The sequence below is a fragment of the Nanorana parkeri genome, unplaced genomic scaffold (assembly GCF_000935625.1).
Source record: "Nanorana parkeri isolate BGI_ZX_2015 unplaced genomic scaffold, ASM93562v1 scaffold269, whole genome shotgun sequence".
NCBI classification, from domain to species: domain Eukaryota; kingdom Metazoa; phylum Chordata; class Amphibia; order Anura; family Dicroglossidae; genus Nanorana; species Nanorana parkeri.
Window position 1 is genome coordinate 446,166 of NW_017306537.1, and position 22,140 is coordinate 468,305.

The 22,140-nt window shown below is 42.0% G+C and overlaps 1 protein-coding gene across 1 annotated transcript in view; it reads left to right on the plus strand.

Annotated features, from left to right (window-relative positions):
• The window catches only part of SARM1 (sterile alpha and TIR motif containing 1), a 25,565-nt gene extending 12,854 nt beyond the window's left edge, over positions 1–12,711 (plus strand). Inside the window, exons 4-10 of the mRNA XM_018557134.1 lie at positions 3,258–3,470; positions 3,550–3,641; positions 8,387–8,622; positions 10,398–10,500; positions 10,857–11,046; positions 11,929–12,050; positions 12,268–12,711. Of these exons, the coding sequence (XP_018412636.1) occupies positions 3,258–3,470; positions 3,550–3,641; positions 8,387–8,622; positions 10,398–10,500; positions 10,857–11,046; positions 11,929–12,050; positions 12,268–12,397 (1,086 nt within the window). The 3' untranslated portion in view covers positions 12,398–12,711. The remainder of the gene's footprint in view (positions 1–3,257; positions 3,471–3,549; positions 3,642–8,386; positions 8,623–10,397; positions 10,501–10,856; positions 11,047–11,928; positions 12,051–12,267) is intronic.
• The last annotated feature ends 9,429 nt before the right edge of the window (positions 12,712–22,140 follow it).

Consider the following 22,140-nt stretch of genomic DNA (forward strand, 5'->3'; position numbering starts at 1 on the left):
GTGGGGGGGGGTGGGGATGGGGGGAGGCGGGGGGGGGGGGGGGGGGGGGGGGGGAGGGCAGTATAGATAGGTATAAGTGTATGCCAACTTTCTCAAGAGCCTACCATCAAAGTAGTATGTTAAATATCTTTAAATCATCTGTGAATGTTTTTGTTGGATGTTCTGTGATCTGGAAGAAAATTATCATCAAAACATTTTAAAATTTTGCCTAGAATTTAAGTCGGTAGAACAGGTAATACATTCTTTGAGTAAGGGTTATTGGAATTATCATAACTCACCTTCTGAAAATAAAGGGTAATTTGCAGGTTATGATATGAGCAAGGTTTTGCCTCCAAGAAACCATCACTAGTATGGTACGGCACCAGGTTTTTGATGCTGAAAGAAAAGTAAAAGAAAAAAAAAAAAAAAACACTCACCTAAATCTTTACTGATGCCTTAAAGCAGAAGTTTATTCTGCTTATATTTTGCTTTCCCTGCTTCCTCCCCCCCATTAACATGCTAATGAAATTTATTAAATAAAAACTTTCTGTTTTCATCACATACCTCATGTTAGACCCAGTGACATCATCATTGGTCCCTGAATAGTAAACCAAACGAACTTGCGCTAATGGAAATAGTAATAGTATAAAAATGTAAGAACTAGATTAAAATTAATAATATGACCCCGGAACTAAAATTGCATAATTTTTCTAAAACCGAAGGGAAAGGAAAGCTGCTGAACTCAGGCTAAATGCCCCCAGAATAATGGTGCAACAAAGCTGAAAGTTATTAGAAACATGAATTTAGGATTTTTAAGCTCTCAAATCTTCAAGACAAAAAACAAAAATAAAAATAAGTGAAATGTTCAGTTTGGTGAAGTGTCCAACGAAAAACCAAAGAAGAAAAAGCAGGCAGATCCCCTCTAGGGAATGCACTCACCAGATCCCTGATGATAGAAAGCCGTTAATCTTATCCAATGGAGACCGAAGATATGTGTCCTCTTCTCCCGTTTGGTAAAGCCTCAGGATACAGAACCCGCTTGCTTCTCCGAGATGAAGAGGTCAGGATCTTTACTATTAGGTCTCCTCTCCGGCCTTCCCTTTAGTCTTGCAGAGTTTTACAGGTTCCTCTCCTGTACTGACAATGCTTACTCTGATTTTACTAAAATCAGAATAAGCATTGTCAGTACAGGAGAGGAACCTGTAAAACTCTGACAATGCTTACTCTGATTTTAGTAAAAATCAGAGTAAGCATTGTCAGTACAGGAGAGGAACCTGTAAAACTCTGCAAGACTAAAGGGAAGGCCGGAGAGGAGACCTAATAGTAAAGATCCTGACCTCTTCATCTCGGAGAAGCAAGCGGGTTCTGTATCCTGAGGCTTTACCAAACGGGAGAAGAGGACACATATCTTCGGTCTCCATCGGATAAGATTAACGGCTTTCTATCATCAGGGATCTGGTGAGTGCATTCCCTAGAGGGGATCTGCCTGCTTTTTCTTCTTTGGTTTTTCGTTGGACACTTCACCAAACTGAACATTTCACTTATTTTTCTTTTTGTTTTTGTTTTTTGTCTTGAAGATTTGAGAGCTTAAAAACTCTAAGTTCATGTTTCTAATAACTTTCAGTTTATAGTTCGAATGAAAACAACACAGACTGTTTTATAATGTGGTATTTTTATTTATAATGTACATATATGACACATGTTTTCTGGATACCTTGATTTATTTTCCTTTGATTAAGGTGTATCTGTGACAAGTACTCACGACACTTGTTGACACACTTTGGTAACACAATTATTTTATACATATATTTATACAAATGCTTTTTAGTATTGCCTGACACGGAGGTGATATCAATCTGATCCTTACCGTTATCGAATTTCCTGAAGGGCATTTAGCGCTGTATATTTTGTTGCACCATTGGTCCCTGAATGTCTCTATGCAATGTAGGAAGATCATGGCTGGTGGGGGGAACAAGCAGGGAGCTGTACATAGCTTTCTGTAAACAGTAACGGCCACATGTGATGCTGAACCTCCATAAATGAAAGACATAAAATCTACTGAATGAAAGGGGTGGGCTAGGGACAGTAAGGCTGGGGAGAAAAGAGCTAGTAGATGCTGGACATCCTCCAGCCAGGGAATAAGGCAAACTCTACGTGACTTCTGCAGTTTGAAATGTACACACTGAGAAGATCACAGTGTCTAGTGATTAAGAGTATTCAATTTCAGTACATTACAGTTTTGTACAATTGTGCAAGACTGAAGGTAAGGCTGGGGATGAGCTTTAAGATGACTCTGTGTATAGGCAAAACATTTTTTTAGTGTTGGATAGATTTAGAACCCATGTCAGGTATTTTTTTGCTATCTGTGTCCTCTTGGAGAGAAACTCTAAAATGTTGGACTGCCCATTACTTTCTGTCTCGTAGACAATGGTCACTAGGGCAGAAGATAAGGAGAATCTCCCTAGCTGGAATAGACAGCAATAAAACTCTTGTAATTATACCTCCGTATACAAGAATATTGTCACTGCAATATTAAATTATTGTAATTACAGTCACCAAGACATTTCCCACATACTGTACAGTATATAAAATTGCAAAACCGCAACTGTAGCAAAAAACAAAATTTAAAAAAAAAGTCTTGGCTATACAAACACTTTTCTTGGCTTTTCTCAACCTTTTTACTTTGGCGGAACCCCTGAACTAATATTAAGGTATCTTATTATATATTATATATTTCAACAAGCTGGTGAAGGTTTAAAGGAGAACTATGGGGTCAGTGTTTTTCCCCATAGTTCTCGTTAGGGTAACGTGAGAATAAAGAATATGGCTTACCTAGAATATCTGACACCCAGAGCCGATCATTTTACAATACTCTCTTGCTCTATAGGACAATAATAATCATGAAAATAAATGAATATAAGAGACACAAACTGAGAAAATTGTAGTGTTCCCTTACACTAGTCACCCGTGGAAAATTGCCCCCTTACATTGGTGTAGAAATGCTCACTAGTAGCAGTAGTAGTAGTCATTGTAGGTGGAAGATTAGTCTCCATCAGGTGACTGCTCAACGAACCCATAACAACCCCTGGAGGGACCTTTAGGGTTCCATGAAACTTTGGTCCAGAATGCCTTTAATTAATTCAATTGAAGGCTTCATTTAAAGCCTCTAAGTCACTTCAGTCAAACAGATAAATACATATAATTGTTTTCAGTTTGTCTTCCAAATGATTAGTAATACCATAACTTTGTTGTAAATTCAGTATTGTTTGTTATTCCAGATATTCACTGAAATTGGAGCTACACAAAGCCTAAGGCGGATTGTTTGTTACTCAGCAGACTGTACAGTTTCTGCCCTGGCTAAAAAAGCCCTCCGGATGATGGGAGAAGAGGTCCCGTCCCGCATTGCAAGTTCAGTACCTAACTGGAAACCTCTGGAAGTTCAAAACTGGCTGCAGCAGATTGGCTTTGACAAATTTTCAAGGGCATTTATGGTAAGCTATGAGAGAATGACATAGACATCCATGTTGTCTGCCAGTGTATCTCCGTGTAACACTGTTCTGGTTATGACAGGAACATCAGATTGATGGTGACCTACTGCTGAGGCTGAGCGAGACAGACTTGAAGGAAGATTTGGGTATGACCTCCAGTATCATCAGGAAGAGGTCAGTTCATGCTTTGTAAAGAGGCATGACAGCCTAACCTGATACAAATATATTTCTGATCTATAAATAGATATCTCCATAATTAAAATGCACAGCCAGGCCTGTAACAGGGTGTTAGGCTTGTAGTTCTCTCTTTTCCCCAACTGCCCTTATGTCTTCTGCTTTTGGCTCCAGGTGCCATCTTGGGGAAGCCTGTGTCTAACGAGACACCAAACTGTCATGAGATTTGATTGGTCATCTTGGAGAGGCAGAAGGTTTCAAAGATCACTGATAGATGAGAGATGCCTAGAGGCAGAGACAGGTTCCTGGCAAGGAGGGACAGTGCAAGGATGGCAGTGGATGCTCTTAGAATCGGGTCGGCAGCTAAGAACATCTAGAGCATTCTCCAGCCTTATGGTCTGGCGCAATTCTGCGCACCTCATCTAGCTAGGACAGCACCTTTACAGCAAAGCCACCTTTAGAAGCCTCATGGGTCGACACTTAAGAAGCATGCCTCGAGAACCCTTCTGATATTAGTGTTCTGACTGATGTATCTAAGTGCCTTACTGTATAGAACTTAACTTTGGAGGAAGACTACCACATTGTTATAACTGCTAATTACTCTACATAAAAATGCTTAAAGGAGAAGTTCTGCCACACGGTTAGCCTCGCCCACAGGCTGAATATTTCCACCCAGTGGCCAAACAGGATGCCTTGGAACCTGGAAGTAGCAGAGTTGGAGGCGGTGGGGGACAGTCTGCATTGCACATCGCTGGAGAAGGGCACACTTGTAAGGTGTGTCATAATGTGCAATTATGCTGTCCATTCTTGCACATTATGGCAAACGCCTACCGAGCACATCATGGTTTAATTCCACTTTAAGACACAGGCTGCCGAAAAGGTACTCTAAGTATTAACGTTGTTCTGAACTGTCTGAACTTATTTTATTTCTCCATTTACAGGGTGACTTTAACTCATTTCTCACTACCTTGTCTTATAGTGACAATGATCAAGTGCTTTCCACCTCATTCATTAGTTGCATCATTATAATTGCTGATTCATCTGATACTGTGGTTGCATCTGACAAGTGGAAGCCCAGTAAATGCCTGCAGAGTGATAATGTAAAACGATAAAGGTCCAACAACAAGATGATCACCTGCCGGATTTGATTCAGAGCATAGTAAACATGGATGTCACCAATACACATTAGGTGACGCTTGACATAGTGGCCCATATATTATTATATTTTAACTAGGGATCCACCGATACCACTTTTTTAAGACCGAGTACGAGTACCGATACTTTTGATCAAGTACTCGCAGATACCAATTACCGATACTTTTTCTTAAGGAGGCAGGTCACAATTTTTCTAAAGCAATACAAACTAATGCTTTAAGGTCACTTTCTTAATATTATGATTCATGAGATGATGAGGGAGCATGACGCCGGCTTCCCGGCCAATCAGAATGCCGGGTGCTGCGTCATTACACGGCGCCCGGCTTCCGGATTTGCTAGCTTCCTGACCAATCGGGAAGCCAGCAGCGCGTTATTGCACGCTACCCGGCTTCCTGATTGGCTGTGAAGTCGGCTCCATGCTCTCTCATCACAAGTGACGAGAGAGCATGGAGCCGTTTCCTGGCCAATCAGGAAACTGGGCAGCGTGTAATAATGCGCTGCCCGGCTTCCTGATACAGGAAGTACTTGTGCTAGGTATCGGAGCATTTGAGCGAGTACAAGTACTCACCCAAATACTTGGTATCGGCACCGATACCGATACTAGTATCGGTATCGGTGCATCCCTAATTTTAACTAGTGTATTGGGTATGCTTTAATTTTTACAAATAAGATAGTAATTGGTAATTATTCTATTGGCCTTTTCTTTATCAATGTATATACATTTTATAAAGAACATTTATGTTTCTACGGATGTGTGTGTAAAATTTCTCAAGAGAGTAATAATAAAATATAATTTTAAAGGGCCAGTTAACCCAAAACTGAGATTTTCTTGACAGATGCTGGAAAGGGTCAGTAAAGGGTCAGTGCACCCAAAGGTGATAATTTAATTAGCAGTGGAACCTGCTTTGGCTATTCCAACAGCAAGGTCTCCTTGCAATATTTACTTGACTGGGTGCAAGTCCAAGGTACCCTTCACTCCCCACCTACAATTATGACACTGCACAAGCAATCAAAATTAACAAGTTTAGATAACATTGGAAGTGAGTGGACACAACAATGTACAATTATAATAACTAGAACAGAACAAGGAAAAACCTGTACATTACCCTAAACCTTACTAAATAACTCTTATCGTAAAGTGTAACTAAATTAAAACTGTATAACAATCAGTGTCATCTAAGGACCCTGCCAAGCACCAAACACTACTCCATAACAATGTACCAACCACCAGCCGCTCATTAACAAGCCCGAGTGGGTACGCCCATAAATCCGATTTCCCAGCTATTGGCGCTATTCAGCAGCCCCACCATCTCCACCTCTATAGATTCTGTCCCTTTTCCTTCTGTGGAGAGCCACATCTTCATTGTAGAAATGCTTTCACTGTCAGGCTCTGGTAAAGACACCTAGAAGAAAACCGACATTAGCCAATGGAAATGTAAAGATCTACTCCCCAGCTGAGCAAGTACTCACCCCAATTCTAACTAAAACCCCTGTATCCCTAATCCCAGTGTCACTCTGGTGACAACTCGCTATAAGAATGGCAACCAAACCCTCATATCTAATGGACGGATGGGTGGGACTTCACTTGCTCTTCCACTACACAATGGCACCCTGCCTACACAAGTTTAAGAAGAGTACCCCCAATTTCCTCCCACCAAAGGTAGCCCACCTATCATACACTATCCAGCCTTATCCCCCTCCTACTACACTAACTGACCATCCCACCACTCCCTTTTCAGACTCCTGCACTTACCTAATTCTCGGCTCTAGACTGCACTCCCCATGCCCCCCCTACACCTACAGCTCCATAGGGGAACTGACTTTGTACTGTCCATCCCGGAGTTTTGTGTGTTCCCACCAACCTCTGCATTTCCTAGTAACCGCTGACACATTCTCCATAGTATTAGATAAACCAAAAAATCAGAGCTAGGAACTCAAGTGCAGATATCTCACCAGTAGAGTCCCTAAAAGATATAAGAAGCTGTCAGGTGGTTTAATTTTTCAGCCAGTACCAAAACCTGAAATGTCAGTTGACTCTATACTTTCCATTTAAAGTATCACTCTTTCCCTTGGATCTATTTATTTTATATCCGAATGCCAAAGAAGGTTCTGTCACATGCAAAGGTGGGCAGAACACCCAGAACTTCTAAGTAGGCAAGAACAGAGAATGGAATTATGACAAGTAGAATTAAAGATACATTGGAAGCCTGGTCACATAGCATAAAAATTAGGGGGTGGTTTATAAAACTTCCACCCAGCCTCAGCTCCATCTAGTGGCGGGAATGCTGTAGGAACTGTATTCGCCCACCAAATGGCTGGGCAGAAGTTCTAAAAATTAACTGCTAAGTGTTTGTAATTTAATTGTGAATGTTTTAGGATTTTATTGGAAAACTTCATAGCTCAGTTATGGCTTATTTTAATCCAGGGCACATATGTTTACTGTTTTACCTGCCAAAGAATTTGTCATTTTGTTCAGTCAATCTTGTGACCTGCATTCTATGTCAAAAGTGTCCGTATCCCATTGTACTCCTAATCGGAATGCAATCCCAACTAGTAATGGGAGGATGCAACAGTGAATGCGGATGGCGCCGCACATCAATCCATAAATAGTCGAAGAAATCATTGACACTCCGAAGTTCAGAACGTCAGGTTCTTTTTATTCACATAGTGGTCTCATAATGTGTGGCAACGTTTCGGAACCCAATTCAGTTCCTTCCTCTGGCAAACAAAGTGCAAACCATGACAACACTGGAGAACCAAGAAAAATAAAACTACTTGTCTATTGTCTGGTTTATCTTTACTGGTTATTGAATAATTTCCCTGCTAAGGGGCCAGTCATTAAAATACATGCCACTTAACGCACAAAATAATAGGGCTTGCTGCATTTTTTTGCAGCCCACCAAAACACTTATTGTACATTGTGGTGTCCCGTAGAGCATTGTTAGAGTATGTTGGGGTGCCTTTCAAAATTGATGGCACCGAAAGCCACTAGGACATGTATAGTATGTTACTGTGCATTGCACAGTGTCCTGGTGTGACCAGCTTTCATATGGACTTAGGTATTGATGCTGATTACAGGTAACCCTGCTAAAGCCGGAAATAAGTCTGTCACCTGCCTTACTGTGGCTGTGCAGTGTGCCAGCTATGTGTAAACCACCGGACTGGCTGACTAGAGATACAAATCCTTTGAGTTGTTAAAACAGTAAACGTATACTGTATATGTATTTCAATGGCATATTTGGTAGTTTGCTTTGAGTTCCACATTGACCTATCCCTGATATTAACCCCTAACACTTAACCTACCTCTGATGCTTTACTGTTCAACTAATCCTGTTTCAGCTAGTCAGCTCCCTTGCTTGGAGTAACTGGCTTGCAGCTGTTGCCTGACTTTTGAGCAATAATAACTGTGTAAACTGTATATTTTCGTGAATATTATTAGTAACGTTTGTAGGTCAACTTGTAATTATATAATATATATATATGAACTTCATGTTTGAGGTTCCTTTTACTCATTGCATTTGATAGAGTTTGAGGAACTGGTACAAATATCTCTCTAGTTTCTGAATGACCACATCATTTCCTTTCTACAGGTTTTTACGTGAACTTGTAGAGTTGAAGACCTTTGCAAACTACTCTACGTGTGACCGCAGTAATCTGGCTGACTGGCTGGGCAGTCTGGAGCCTAGATTTAGGCAGTACACTTACAATCTGGTCACATGTGGCATTGACCGCAACTTCCTGCATCATGTGACTGAGCAGCAGCTAGAGAAGGATTGTAACATTAACACCGGCTTCCACCGAGTCCGTATATTAAATGCAGCAAGAGGTGAGACCTTTAGAATGATTATTCTTAGTTTGTAACTGTAGCAGACATTAATAATATTATTATCATTGATATCAAGACATGTGCATTGCCTTTGCGTGAAGAGAGTTCATGGCCCATATCCGTGAAAATGGAAAAACCATTAGGTACTAAAACTCAATTAAGGGCATCATTTTTCCTCCACTGGTCCCCATTGTACCCCTCTTCCTCTACTAGTCATCTCTGACCTCCTGCACCCCTCTCCCTCTACTGATAACCTCTGCACCCCCTGCACCACTGTCTCTTTAATGGCAACTCTGCGCCCCTTTTCCAACTCTAGTCACCTCAGTCCGCCATGCACCCCTCCACCACTACTGATCAGCTCCGCAACCCCTGCATTCCTCCTCTACAGACCCTAGCTAATGCCACTCTTTATAGCCAGTTAAGCATGTGCCTTTCCCTTACTATATACAATGTTGAAGCCTGTTTTTCCCCTACTCCGCCACAGCCTCTGTAAGTGGAGTCAGGCCAGCAGCAGGTAGAACAATGTCAGATACGATTTCTGATAAAGTTAGGTAACTACTCATGATACTCATCATTAGATTAGCACCAAGTCATTTGTTCTGTTTCATATGAACACCTCTCTTGCACCTATGGTGATATCTGCACCCCCTTCCACCACTGCTCACCCATGACTTCCTACACTTTTCTTCCACCAGTATTAAACTCTGCTTCCCCTGGACCTTTCTTCCACCACTGGTAGCCTCTGCTCTCCCTGCACCCCTCTGACTCCACTGGTCACCTCTGCATCCCCTCTTCCACCACTGGTCAAGTCTGAAAATGTCGAAGCCACAGGGTTCACCTTGGTTCTATGATAGTGGTGAACCTGAACCCCATCCTACTTCATAGCTTAACTAAGCTGCTTCTTCAGTTCAAATGAGTATCAGGAACATACCCCAGCATGTTACCAGTGTGGATGTAAATACTGGGGTGTGTTCCTGATACTCATTAGAACGATAGAACCAGCATGGATATATGGAGAAATGGATACATAGTAGTGTAGTACTAATACACAAAAGGACAATGAGATGATTACATCTGACCTGCATATTCACATGGCTTTGCTGTTTGTGTTCCCAGCATACCGGCAGCATAGACAGTTTAAGCAAACAGGTGACCTGGTTTAACACTGATAAATCTCAAGGGTAGCCAATGTAATATTTATGTATTTCTAGACTTAAAGGAGAACTATGGGGTCAGTGTTTTTCCCCATAGTTCTCCTTAGGGTAACGGGAGGACACAAACTAGCGTCCTCCTATTACCCCAAGCTCAGTATAACGCGAGCTACAGCTCACGGTATATTGAGACGCCGCACCTGGAGCGGATCCTGACGTAGATGACGGGATGGGCCCAGCTGCGTGAGTGACAGCTGGCTCTGCCTACCTAGAGGCAGAGCCAGCTGTACCCGCCCCTCCCCGTCCGTTCCGCCAGTCAGCGCCTGCAGATCGGAGCGGGGAGAGGGGAATCCAGCCCCTCCCCCTGTCACGGCAGAGAGCCGTGACAGGATCGAGAGGTGAGGGAACCCGGTATGTGTTCCCTCACCTCTCGATCTACTGAGCCGACCTGTGACAGTCTCATTGTCACAGGTCGGCTTAGAACTATGAGGTGAGTGGAAATCACTCATCTCATAGTTCTCCTTTAATCTTTAGTTTTAACCAGAGTCTTGCTTTAAATACTGTAAATTGTGTGTAAGCTTTATGTAATGCTGTAAAATAACATGACATTCTTGCCCATGACAGAGATGCTGCACTCCCCCCTGCCATGCAGTTTGGGTAAATCAAGTTATGATGGCCCCGATGTCTTTATCAGTTACCGGCGGAGCACTGGATCACAGTTGGCCAGGTATGTGATAGAATTCAATATTTCTGTATTTCACATATCCATTATCGTGGACAGCATGGAAGCTTAGTAGTTAGAACCATGGTCTGGTAGCACAGAGGTTCTGGAACCATTTATCACTAGGGACCCTATCTGCATAGATTGTGTATGTTCTCTTTTGGTTGGATTTCCTCTGGGTGCTTGGCTTACCTTTTACCTTTAACCCTGGTGTGTATATTTGCTTTGATGACTGTGATGGGGACATTAGAGAATGTTCTTTTATTGGGACAAGGACTGATGTGAATGGTTCTTTGTATTCTGAAAAGTGCTGCTAAGTAAGTGCTATAGAAAGGTTAAGGATAATCTCTGTTTTCTTCCAGCCTCCTGAAGGTACATTTATATCTACACGGCTTCAGTGCATTTATTGATGTAGAAAAGCTGGAGGCAGGGAAGTTTGAGGACAAACTGATTCAGAGTGTGATCAGCGCAAGAAACTTTGTCTTGGTTCTTTCTGCTGGAAGTCTGGACAAGTGCATGGGGGACAATGACTGCAAAGACTGGGTACATAAGGTACGTGACAGAATAGCTTGGATATTTCCAATGATCCTCAAAGTGGAACTTTAGCCAAGCCTTTCCCAATTAAGGCTAATAATTTATCAGGATAAACTTCAGCCATCCTTTCCTCAATGAAGACTTGCCATTTCTGATACAATGATGGGGGTAAATGCCCCATTGAGAAAAATGGGGTTCCCTTGAGCGTTGTCACACTTTGGGAAGTGTACAACAAAATGCTCAGGTGTAAGTGAGGCTTAAAGGAGAACTATGAGATGAGTGATTTCCACTCACCTCATAGGTCTAGCCGACCTGTGACAATGAGACTGTCACAGGTCGGCTCAGTAGATCGGGAGGTGAGCGAACACATACCGGGTTCGCTCACCTCTCGATCCTGTCACGGCTCTCTGCCGTGACAGGGGGAGGGGCTGGATTCCCCTCTCCCCGCTCCGATCTGCCAGCGCTGACTGGCGGAACGGACGGGGGAGGGGGCGGGTACAGCTGGCTCTGCCTCTAGATAGGCAGAGCCAGCTGTCACTCACGCAGCTGGGCGGATCCCGACGTCTAAGTCGGGATCCGCTCCGGCTGCAGCGTCTCAGTATACCGCGAGCTGTAGCTCGCGGTATACTGAGCTTAGGGTAATGGGAGGACGCCAGTTTGTGTCCTCCCGTTACCCTAAGGAGAACTATGGGGAAAAACACTGACCCCATAGTTCTCCTTTAAGGCTTTCAATGCCATCTGTGTTCTCACTGGGGAGGTGTCACCTCACTTTCTGTTTCAATGACAAAGAAAAGGGATGGGAAAATCCCTCAAACAGGAATACAGCAGCAATACAGTACAAATACTTTTTGTGATTGATTTTCGAGTCTGATAGTTGTCACTGGTTTCTGCTCTTTGCAGGAGATTGTCACAGCATTAAACTGCAGCAAGAACATTGTGCCAGTTACTGATCACTTTGATTGGCCAGACCCAATGAGTCTCCCTAAGGACATGAGAGCAGTGTTGAAGTTCAATGGCATCAAGTAAGTTTTACTTTTTACAGCATGTATCAAGAATAGGATCTATGTTGTTAACAGCATGCAGACAGTTTTAAACGGGGCATTAATTGCTAGTGGACAGTGGAAGACACCTATAAAGCAAAACACTTCATGATAGAAGCTTTTATGTTCAGACATGGCATTTAGCAGTCTATTCTGTGTTCATTATTCATTTTAATGTGTTAAATTATCACATTACCAGATGGTCTCATGAATACCAGGATGCAACCATTGAAAAGATTATTCGCTTCCTGCAAGGCCGCTCCTCTCGAGATTCTTCTGTTGGCTCTGAGAACAGTCTAGATGGTACTCCACCTTTAGGTGAGAAGTAGAACACAGAAGCCAAACTCCTGACAAGTGATACCTGTAGGATGTTCCTGTGCCTGTTTGTAGTACCTGGCCTATTCGTGCTGTGCTCTGGGGTAACTCCCACTTTTCTTCAAGCTTTCCGCTCTTCCTGCTTGGTCTTTTCCTTTCAACACCTTCAACTTTCTCAGGAGAACTAAGAGAACCTACAGTGCTGGTAAATAGAATCATTCTGTAGCATGTATGCACTAGGGTTACATGGATTATACTATCAAAGATCACATTTTACTCAAGCACCATCAGCCGAAAAACAGGGTCTATCTTGAAATGCATTTACTTATTAGGCTTGATGCCTGTTCCAGATAAAACTTCAGAAGTCGCTCTAGGCAGTACTGGCTATTATCAGGATCTCACCCAAACACCTTGTGGTATTTCACAGACAACTGCCAAGCAGTTATTAAATCAGGATGTGCAGATCATTTCCTGGTAGTGCTACCAGAATTATAAGATGTTATTTGGGATCTGGAACAAAATAAATGTCCTATACAGCACTATCAAGGAGAATATAGGATCTCCAGCTCTTCATAATACATACCTTGACTTTCAGTCTATGTCTATATACTGTATTGAGTTATTCTTAAGGTAAACTGTGCAAAACATTTATGAACAGTCCGATTATGAATCTTGGAGGATTGACAATTATAATACAAAATAAAATGTATGTATATAATCAAAAACATTTCTGAACACTGAATGATGTTTCTTTGCTAAATATTTTTCCTGTTTGATCAACATATAATGGAAACAGGCAAACAGCAAAGTTCAGAATGGAAATACACTGTTCCTATCCTAACTTTCTATATCACCTGCCTGCTGATCAGACAATAAATCAGCTTCAATATACTAATGAAGCTAAGAAGATAGCAGTCATGCAGTGCTTCTGTATTAAATTGAGAATCTGTACGATAACCTTATGTTGTAAGGTGGCCCGAGGCCTATGTACCAGGCAATGGGGATCACTCGAACCCTAGTTATGAAAATATTGAAAACAACTAGCTTCCTGATCCATAACTAATCTGCTCCTCCCTGCACCTTTGCATCCTTATGGTTTGCCATAAGCAGCTTTACTGGCCAAAAAGAAGGCATGGGGTTAGGAACCAATGGGTCAGTAATTGATTAGGTAGCTATGAAGTCAATATTTTCATAATGGAAATAAACACATAAACTGAGCCAGCAAGTGGGAAACTGGAGGTGCATGCTTTATAAATCTTGGGTCAGCTTAAAAAGTAAGATAAAATATAAGCCCAAAGCCTTAAATCAGGCATTGGCAGGTTCTGCAAAGATCAAATTTTGTGTCTTTCAGATGAAAGAGGAGGCATTGGACTTTCCGATATCACCAACCTATTTAATGGCAGCATAACTGTGTTGACTAATAGACTAGTGCAGGCAGACAATAAGTCCTATTGAAGCCATTATTCTTACAGATCTCTTTTATGGGACTCCCATCATATCATGAACCTATGCCACCTAACATTATAATACACGCAATCATAGAAACAGCCTGTCTATCTTGGCTACGATATTTAAGAAGCATAATATCTCATCTATTCCTGTTCCGACCGTAATCCCTTGTTCTAATATTACTTTCCACCCTAGACTGACTGGATGGTCCTGTTTTCCAGTTACTCATTCCAAAGGGACATTTTATATCCTCACACTTTGTCTGTTACAAGGAAATGGAAAGTCCACTTAAATGACAGCTCTGAACTACCTGTCTACATATAGAAGATCCACTGACCACCCTGTAAATAAAGGTATATAAAGAGTGCAGCCCTGTAAATAAAGGTATATAAAGAGTGCAGTCCTGTAAATAAAGGTATATAAAGAGTGCAGTCCTGTAAATAAAGGTATATAAAGAGTGGCCAACAATGCAGCGACTTAAGAGGAAAAAAACCCTAGAATTCTTGCATGATTTTGAGAACCCAGCTCCGTAGTGGTGAGGCTCAGTGATGTCACTTACACCTCCTGGAAGCGTCATAAGCTGCAATCCAAGGTATATATATACACAATATCTCACAGAAGTGAGTACACCCCTCACATTTTTGTAAATATTTTATTATATAATTTCATGTGAGGACGCAGAAGAAATGACACTTTGCTACAATGTAAAGTAGTGAGTGTACAGCTTGTATATCAGTGTACATTTGCTGTCCCTTCAAAATAACTCAACACATTAATAACAAAATAACTCAACACAGCCATTAATGTCTAAACCGCTGGCAACAAAAGTGAGTACACCACTAAGTGAAAATGTCCAAATTGGGCCCAAAGTGTTAATATTTTGTGTGGCCACCATTATTTTCCAGCACTGCCTTAACCCTCTTGGGCATGGAGTTCACCAGAGCTTCACAGGTTGCCACTGGAGTCCTTTTCCACTCCTCCATGATGACATCACGGAGCTGGTGGATGTTACAGACAGTGCGCTCCTTCACCTTCCGTTTGAGGATGCCCCGCAGATGCTCAATAGGGTTTAGGTCTGGAGACATGCTTGGCCAGTCCATCACCTTTACCCTCAGCTTCTTTAGCAAGGCAGTGGTCGTCTTGGAGGTGTGTTTGGGGTCGTTAGTAGAGCTGCAACAGTTAATTGATTAAGTCGATTAAAATCGACGATTGAAAACGTTGGCAACGTTTTTGATTGTCAATTCGTCGGCTATCGATTGCTTAGCCTGTTTGGGGCTCTTCACACGGCCTGAGTCGCACGTCACGCGTCACACGCTGCTCCCATGAGGACATGCGTCTGGCCCTCTCCTCCCGGCGAGCTTCCCAACTCGCCGCTGCCCGCCGACAACACCGCCATTCAAAGTAAGTCGAGATCAGCTGGAAGCTTTTTAATGTTTCCTGTTGTGGTTTTTTTTTTTTTAAGCGGCACACTGCAGAACATTAGTAGCTATAGAGGAACAACAAACAGCCTGTATAATGTATTATTGCTGGGATTTGTAGTCCTCTATACATGTTGAACTTCCAGTGACCAGTATGAGAGAGTGAGAGCGATAACACCAAATTTAACACACCTGCTCCCCATTCACCCCTGAGACCTTGTAACACTAACGAGTCACATGACACCGGGGAGGCAAAATGGCTAATTGGGCTCAATTTGGACATTTTCACTTAGGGGTGTGCTCACTTTTGTTGCCAGCAGTTTAGACATTAATGGCTGTGTGTTGAGTTATTTTGAGGGGACAGCAAATGTAGACTGATATACAAGATGCACACTCACTACTTTACATTGTAGCAAAGTGTCATTTCTTCTGTGTGGTCACATGATATGATATGATAAAATATTTACAAAAATGTGAGGGATGTACCGTATATACTCGAGTATAAGCCGTCCCGAATATAAGCCGAGGTACCTAATTAGAGTGCTGCAACACTCTCTGTCCCTCTCACCTCTTCACCCACCAGGTGACCAACTTTATATTTAGGCTCTAACCCGCTTAGGCACTTAAAAATAATATATATACATATTGGTAAATACCCGTGAGGGGCAATAAAAAACATCATCAGCAATAAAAACCTGACCGGGGCTTTAACCCTTTACTCTCTATCCTAAAAAAAAGGGTCGGTGTTTGTGCTGAAAATGCCTCCAGAGGCAGTAAAAATCACCCTGTGCCATTGTTAATGTTTAAAATCACATTTCGATTTTGTTTTCATACACTTATTAAAGCATTTCCTGTTGTTATATATGATCAGTGTTTATGAGTTATATACTCACCTCTCCCTAATCCAGTGAAATATGCCATGCAGTTTGTTAGCATTGTAGAAACTCTCAATAGGATTTAATGACAAGGAGCTGGTGGTGCAGACAAGCTGCACAGCCCATATGTTGCTGGATGCGGGCACTACAACAGAAGTGTAAGATTGAATGTATTAAAGGTAAACTTTATGTGGATTTAGAATATGTCTAAGTCTTCCTGCGGCAGTATGATGGGAGCAAACGTCCAGATTTTTTTTCGGGACTAAACGTTGTACTGAAAGACATGTGGGGACTCACGTTGATGACCTCCACCTGATAAATCTAATTGCCTGGTTGTGTCTTCCTTTGAATTGTATCTAAACCCCAAAATAAAAATCTCATATATTGCAGCTTACCAGTCCTTAGATGAAGTTGCTGCATTTGTTTTCTATTTTTACATTTCCAGGAAAGCAAATAGTGTCTAAATACAAGAGGGATGTATATTCTCACTTGGTGAATCTTGGAGTCCTTTATGTATTTCCTCCAGATCTGTGCAGTAATCCAGTGTGAAACTTTCCCTTTGTGCAGGAGCTTCCTGTAATAAAGACCGGTCACTGCTGCTGTCTCATCCTATGCAGGGTGACTGGTCTTGTCTCCGCCCCTCCTATAGTTTTCTGCAGGTAGACTGTAGTGGGTGGGGCCTGGCACAAGCTATATTATCACTACTTTTATAAGGTGATATCTGGCTTTGGAAAGGCATTTGTTACACTCAAAGTTTGTGGTTAAGGAGGCAACATTAAATGAATGTTTTGTGCCTGAATTTCAGCTTTAAGGTTGTTCCCTTTATTTTCACCTGGTAATCCTGTGCATAACACACTTCCTGTTCCTTCATGTCTACACCTACTCCTCCGCTATATCTCTGGAGGGAGCCATGGTTGTCACCCAGGCTGGACTTCAAACCTGCCTGCTTCTCTTCATCTCCATTGCATGTGAGGTGGGGTGATCAGTGGTTTATAGAAGGAACGTGACAGTGTTTATCATTTCTGTTTAGCTCACAGGAAGTGACAAGGACACTATATTTCTAGCAACATCAACAGGTCTATTCTGTACTTGCTGAAACTGTGTTTAGTTCAAAACATGCAAACTAATGCAGCCACCACATCTAAGAACTAGAAAGCTACGAGTTATATATATATATATATATATATCCTTTCAGTACAAACAAGGGAAATGTAAAGTGTAAACTCCTGATCTTCAGGTTTGTTCGGGGTCTGGGATTTTAAGTACTCAAAGTGACCAGATCAGTTTGACAGCCAGGAATTTCCAGAATCAGAGGTCAGCTGATCTTCATGCAAAGCAGATCGCCTTTATTAGGTGTAATAGACCCTTAAAAGTCTCAAGCAGACAGCAATTAGGTGCCTTCAGGAAAAGTAACTATAGTAGTCAGGAAAAGTCTATTCCCCTTTGTTACTGGATAATAGAAGGCCTCTTGTGGTGTCCTGTTTAAAGCAGACACAGGAATAAACTTGAAGATTAACACTGCTACTTGCACAGTATTGTTACCCTATACATTTTTCAAGCCTTAACATCTTCATCTTTATGCCTCCTCATCATTTCCCATCATTACTTAGAATCAAGTGAAGGGGTGACGTTGGCAGTAGTGACTGCAGATAATTCAAGTCTTCAAATCTTTTTTTTTTTTGGAAGAATGGTGATGGCTTAGAAATGAAGAAGATTCATTTCTATATTTTACATTTTGAGTCATCACTAGAACAGAATTAAGTGATACATGTTAATATGGGGACACTTGTTCCAGTGACCACTATTTAGGTAGCGACTTGCAAGTGAAAGAAAATCTCACCCAATGGGGGACAGATGGCAAATAAACAAGAGGTTTTAAACATTTCCAACTGTCTACAAAATGGCTTTAGGTTTTTAAGAAGTCTCATAAGCATAGAAAAATAAAATGCAAGTCTATAGATTCATTTAGAAACTGTTCTATATAGAAATGTTGAATGATTGTGCAGACAATCTCTTATTCCATTCCTGTCTGTTAGCTCCACCCCTGCCACAAGCCCTATTTGTGGGCATTCATTTTACAGTCATCAAAAAAAAAAGCACCCCAAACCCATTTCCTCTGTACTTTTGGCCAACAGTGTACCAAAATATTGTACTCTCAGATGGGTCTTTTTCCCGAGGTGCATTATTTTGCATTCAGAACCATTGAACGGCAGTTTTCACTGCTTTGACCAATCTTCCAGCAATGCCAAATCATGTTCTATGTTACAAACACCTCCAGGAATACAAGTCCTATTGTACACCTTTGTATCACCTGCAAAAAGACACACTGTATCTTGTCCACCAAACCGTCAGCTAACTCACTTACAAAAAGGTTACAAAGGGCAGGGCCAAGTATAAAGCCTTGTGGTACACCACTAGTGACTGGTCCCTGTTCTGAACTAACCCTTTTTACAGCCATACTCTGATATTTATCCTTTAGCCATATTCACTGAACCACCCAAACGTTAAGTCCTAGCTTGTCCAACTTATTTCTGAGATCAGCATGTGGAGCTATATCAAATGCGTTGCTAAAATCCAGATAGACCATGTCCATATGCCCACACTGGTCCAAAACATTTGACACATCCACAAAAATGAAATCAGATTAGTGACATGATCTGCCCTCAGTAAAGGCAGCCTGCTTCCGGTCCAGCAATTTGTGTATGTCTTCTACAAAGCAGCATGGTCGCACAATAGTGGGGGGAGGGGTGTGTCAACCACGCTAACTCTAGGTCTATTGCACCAAAAGAAATGGGGAAAAAGTGCTACATGCACTCTGTCCCATGGGGCCAGAATAAATAAAATGTGTGATGAAACTTCTTCTTTATGGAACTTGCAACTGAAATCTTTGTAAAAATCGAGTGATGTATCTAGTATGAAGGGTTTGAGCACAGAATAAAACCAAAGGACTGGAAGTAATGTGTCCCCCCCCCCCTCCTTAGCTCAGGAGGCATTCGAAAGCAGTGCTATGATAGTAATATTGGTTAAGTGTACCACTACCCAAGACCAGAGGCACTAGTACAAAATGTAAAAAAGTAAAAAGATGATGACAAATCAGTGTAAATAATTGTATTCAATTATTGTATATGTCTAACTCTCAGCAACCAAACCACCTTTATATGATCCTCATGTAGACAAACTGGAGGGATGCATTTCTCATGCCAACCTGTCAGGTCTCTAAATGAATCAAAAGATCAATTGCCTGTGAGAGAACAGGTAGTATACTCTCCTCTCCTACAACCTTTGTCTCCCACTTCTGCTACATGCCAACACTGAAGCCTCCATCAATCTCTTTAGAATTTGACACACAACAGGGCACAGAGGTACCCAACACTTACGGACTTGTCAACACACACCACTGGATAAATATACTACCTAGTTTTTCTGCATGAAACTGGCCCTTTGATAAATGTAAAGACTTGATAGGGTCTCTTGAAATTATTATCACTTTGTTTTTTGTTTCCTGTTCTAAAAAGGAAGGACAAATGGAATCTTATTAATTGGCGTCTCCCCTCTCCGCCTCCATCTCTTTCATTCCCCCCCCCCACCCACTTTGATTACATGAGGCTCTGTATTCTATAATGGGTAATCAAGACCTTGAGGTAACCAGACTGCCTTTATCCCAGCCTGTAGAATTGATATTCAGGTAGGAATCCCTGTATCGTAGCCTTCCCAAGACTGTACGTTTTTTTTTTTTCTATTCTGCGCGTTAAGATTTAAAATTACATTTTTGAATTGTTCTGCAGTCTTGCTATTTGAATTAAAGCTTACCTGTAATTCTGAAGTACAAGCATATCAATAAAATGATAAACTACCACCGTTTCCAATTGTGTTAATAATAATTCAGAACATTGTGTTCAGCTCTTTGCATGTGGTTTTGTACAGAGAATTGCACTAGTGCATGAGGTGTTAAATACCCAGTTATACAATACATTGAATAGAAGTCTTATTTCTTTCTGCCTGTATACAGCCACTAAGAACATACATTTATCATCGCATGGTGCAGCGGAGGTTCCATCACAGGCCAATTGGGGAGCTTTCTCAGACTGTTATAGAGGAGCCAATGCATGCTTTCAGTAGAACTGCAATCAGCTTTTTGGAGGGTAGAATGGGGAAAGGTTATAACCTCTGTTATGTTTTTTTTATTGCCATGTCCTCTTTGGATTCCTATGTGATTGTGGTTACTAAGAATACAACAGGTTTATACAGTTACCTTTAATCCCTTTTGGGTTCACTAAATGGAACAGAGGAAATCTCAGATGGGACAGCAATAATACACCGACAGCAGTTCTAATCCTTCCCTTTTGTAACAAAAAAAAAGAAGAGGTTTGGCTGGAGTTGCACTTTAAAGTCGTCGTCGTCCCAGCAGGAGAAAGCTTAAAAGGAGAACTATGAGGTTAGGGCTTTTATCCATAGTTCCTCTTAGGGTAATGGGAGGACACAAACTAGCATCCTCCCGTCACCCCAAGCTCAGTATACTGCGAGCTACAGCTCGCGGTATACCGAGACGCCGCAGAAAACTGCAAGCTGCAGCTCGCGGTATACTGAGACGCCGCAGCTGAAGCAGATCCCGACGATTATGTCTGGATCCGTCCCGCTGCGTGAGTGACAGCTGGCTCTGCCTATCTGGAGGCAGTGCCAGCTGTACCCGCCCCCTCCCCCGTCCGTTCCGCCAGTCAGCGCTGGAGGATCGGAGCGGGGAATCCAGCCCCTCCCCCTGTCACGGCAGGGAGCAGTGTCAGGATCGAGAGGTGAGCGAACGCCGATATGTGTTCGCTCACCTCGCGATCTACTGAGCCGACCTGTGACAGTCTTATTGTCACAGGTCGGCTAGAACTATGAGGTGAGTGAAAAGCACTCACCTCATAGCTCTCCTTTAACCCTTGCAGTGGGACTACCCCCACACTGCAAGAGTTAACTGCAAATTTGTTTTCTAGGATACAAAAAAAAAACCTAGGACCGCTCTTCCCCTGCAGGGGTCCAAGGACCCATAAATCATCACATTCTATACACAGTGTATAGAGGCGGGGAGGCTGAGAAAGATTCCAATGCTGCAGCGGAGAAGACAGGCTGGAGACAACTGTGACAGCTGGCCAGCTCGGAACTCCGGGTGAGTATAACTTTTTTTATTTTAGACCCTAGACAAAAATGTGGTAGCCTTACTGCAAGGGTTAAGAAACCGTTTTCCTGGAGTTCTCCTTTAAAAAGGTGAATGCCCTGCCAGAGAGTTTAGTATGAAAAGTAAATGAAGTTGAATATTTTCATTCATTATCTGTGTTGATCCTGTGAAAGGTTACTACATTCATGTTTCTGAAGGTGCATGCTCTTTGCCTGTCATCCTTAACCTGGCGTTCTACTTAGTAAGTCGCTGACCTAAAAATAAACACGTGCATCTGTGTATTCCAATACCTTAATATGTGTGCCTGTTCCTGGTCAGTTTAAACAAGGATGTTATCAGCACGACAAAGTCCAAGTCCATGCAAATCAATTTATTGATCGATGTCATGTCGAGGTCCCCTTCATCAGGCTCAAAGAGAGGTCTACTTTTAGCCTGATGAAGTCCCCTGTGTGGCCCCAAAAGCGCTTGACAATCAATAAATGGATTTGCACTGACATGGACTTGGTCGTGCTGGTGTGCTGATTACATCCTTGTTTAAAGTTCTATTGTGTGCGGCGCCATCCGCAGTCATTTCGAGCACCCATAATCTCATTGGGATTTCCGGTAAGGAGTGCTACAACATTCATGGACACTTGTTCCTGGTCAGTGACTCACTTAGTAAAGAAAGGATAAAGATGACAACCCGTGGAGCATACAACTTAATAAGTCAGTTCTATTTCTAATCTGTCCAATACCTTTGAATTAATTTCAACAAAATCAGTCAGGTTTTTACAAAGCAGTCGAGCAGGCAGAACCAGAGCGCTGTGTATCGAAGGAAAGTTTTACAAAGAGTAAAACGGAGGTCATTATTCTCTTCC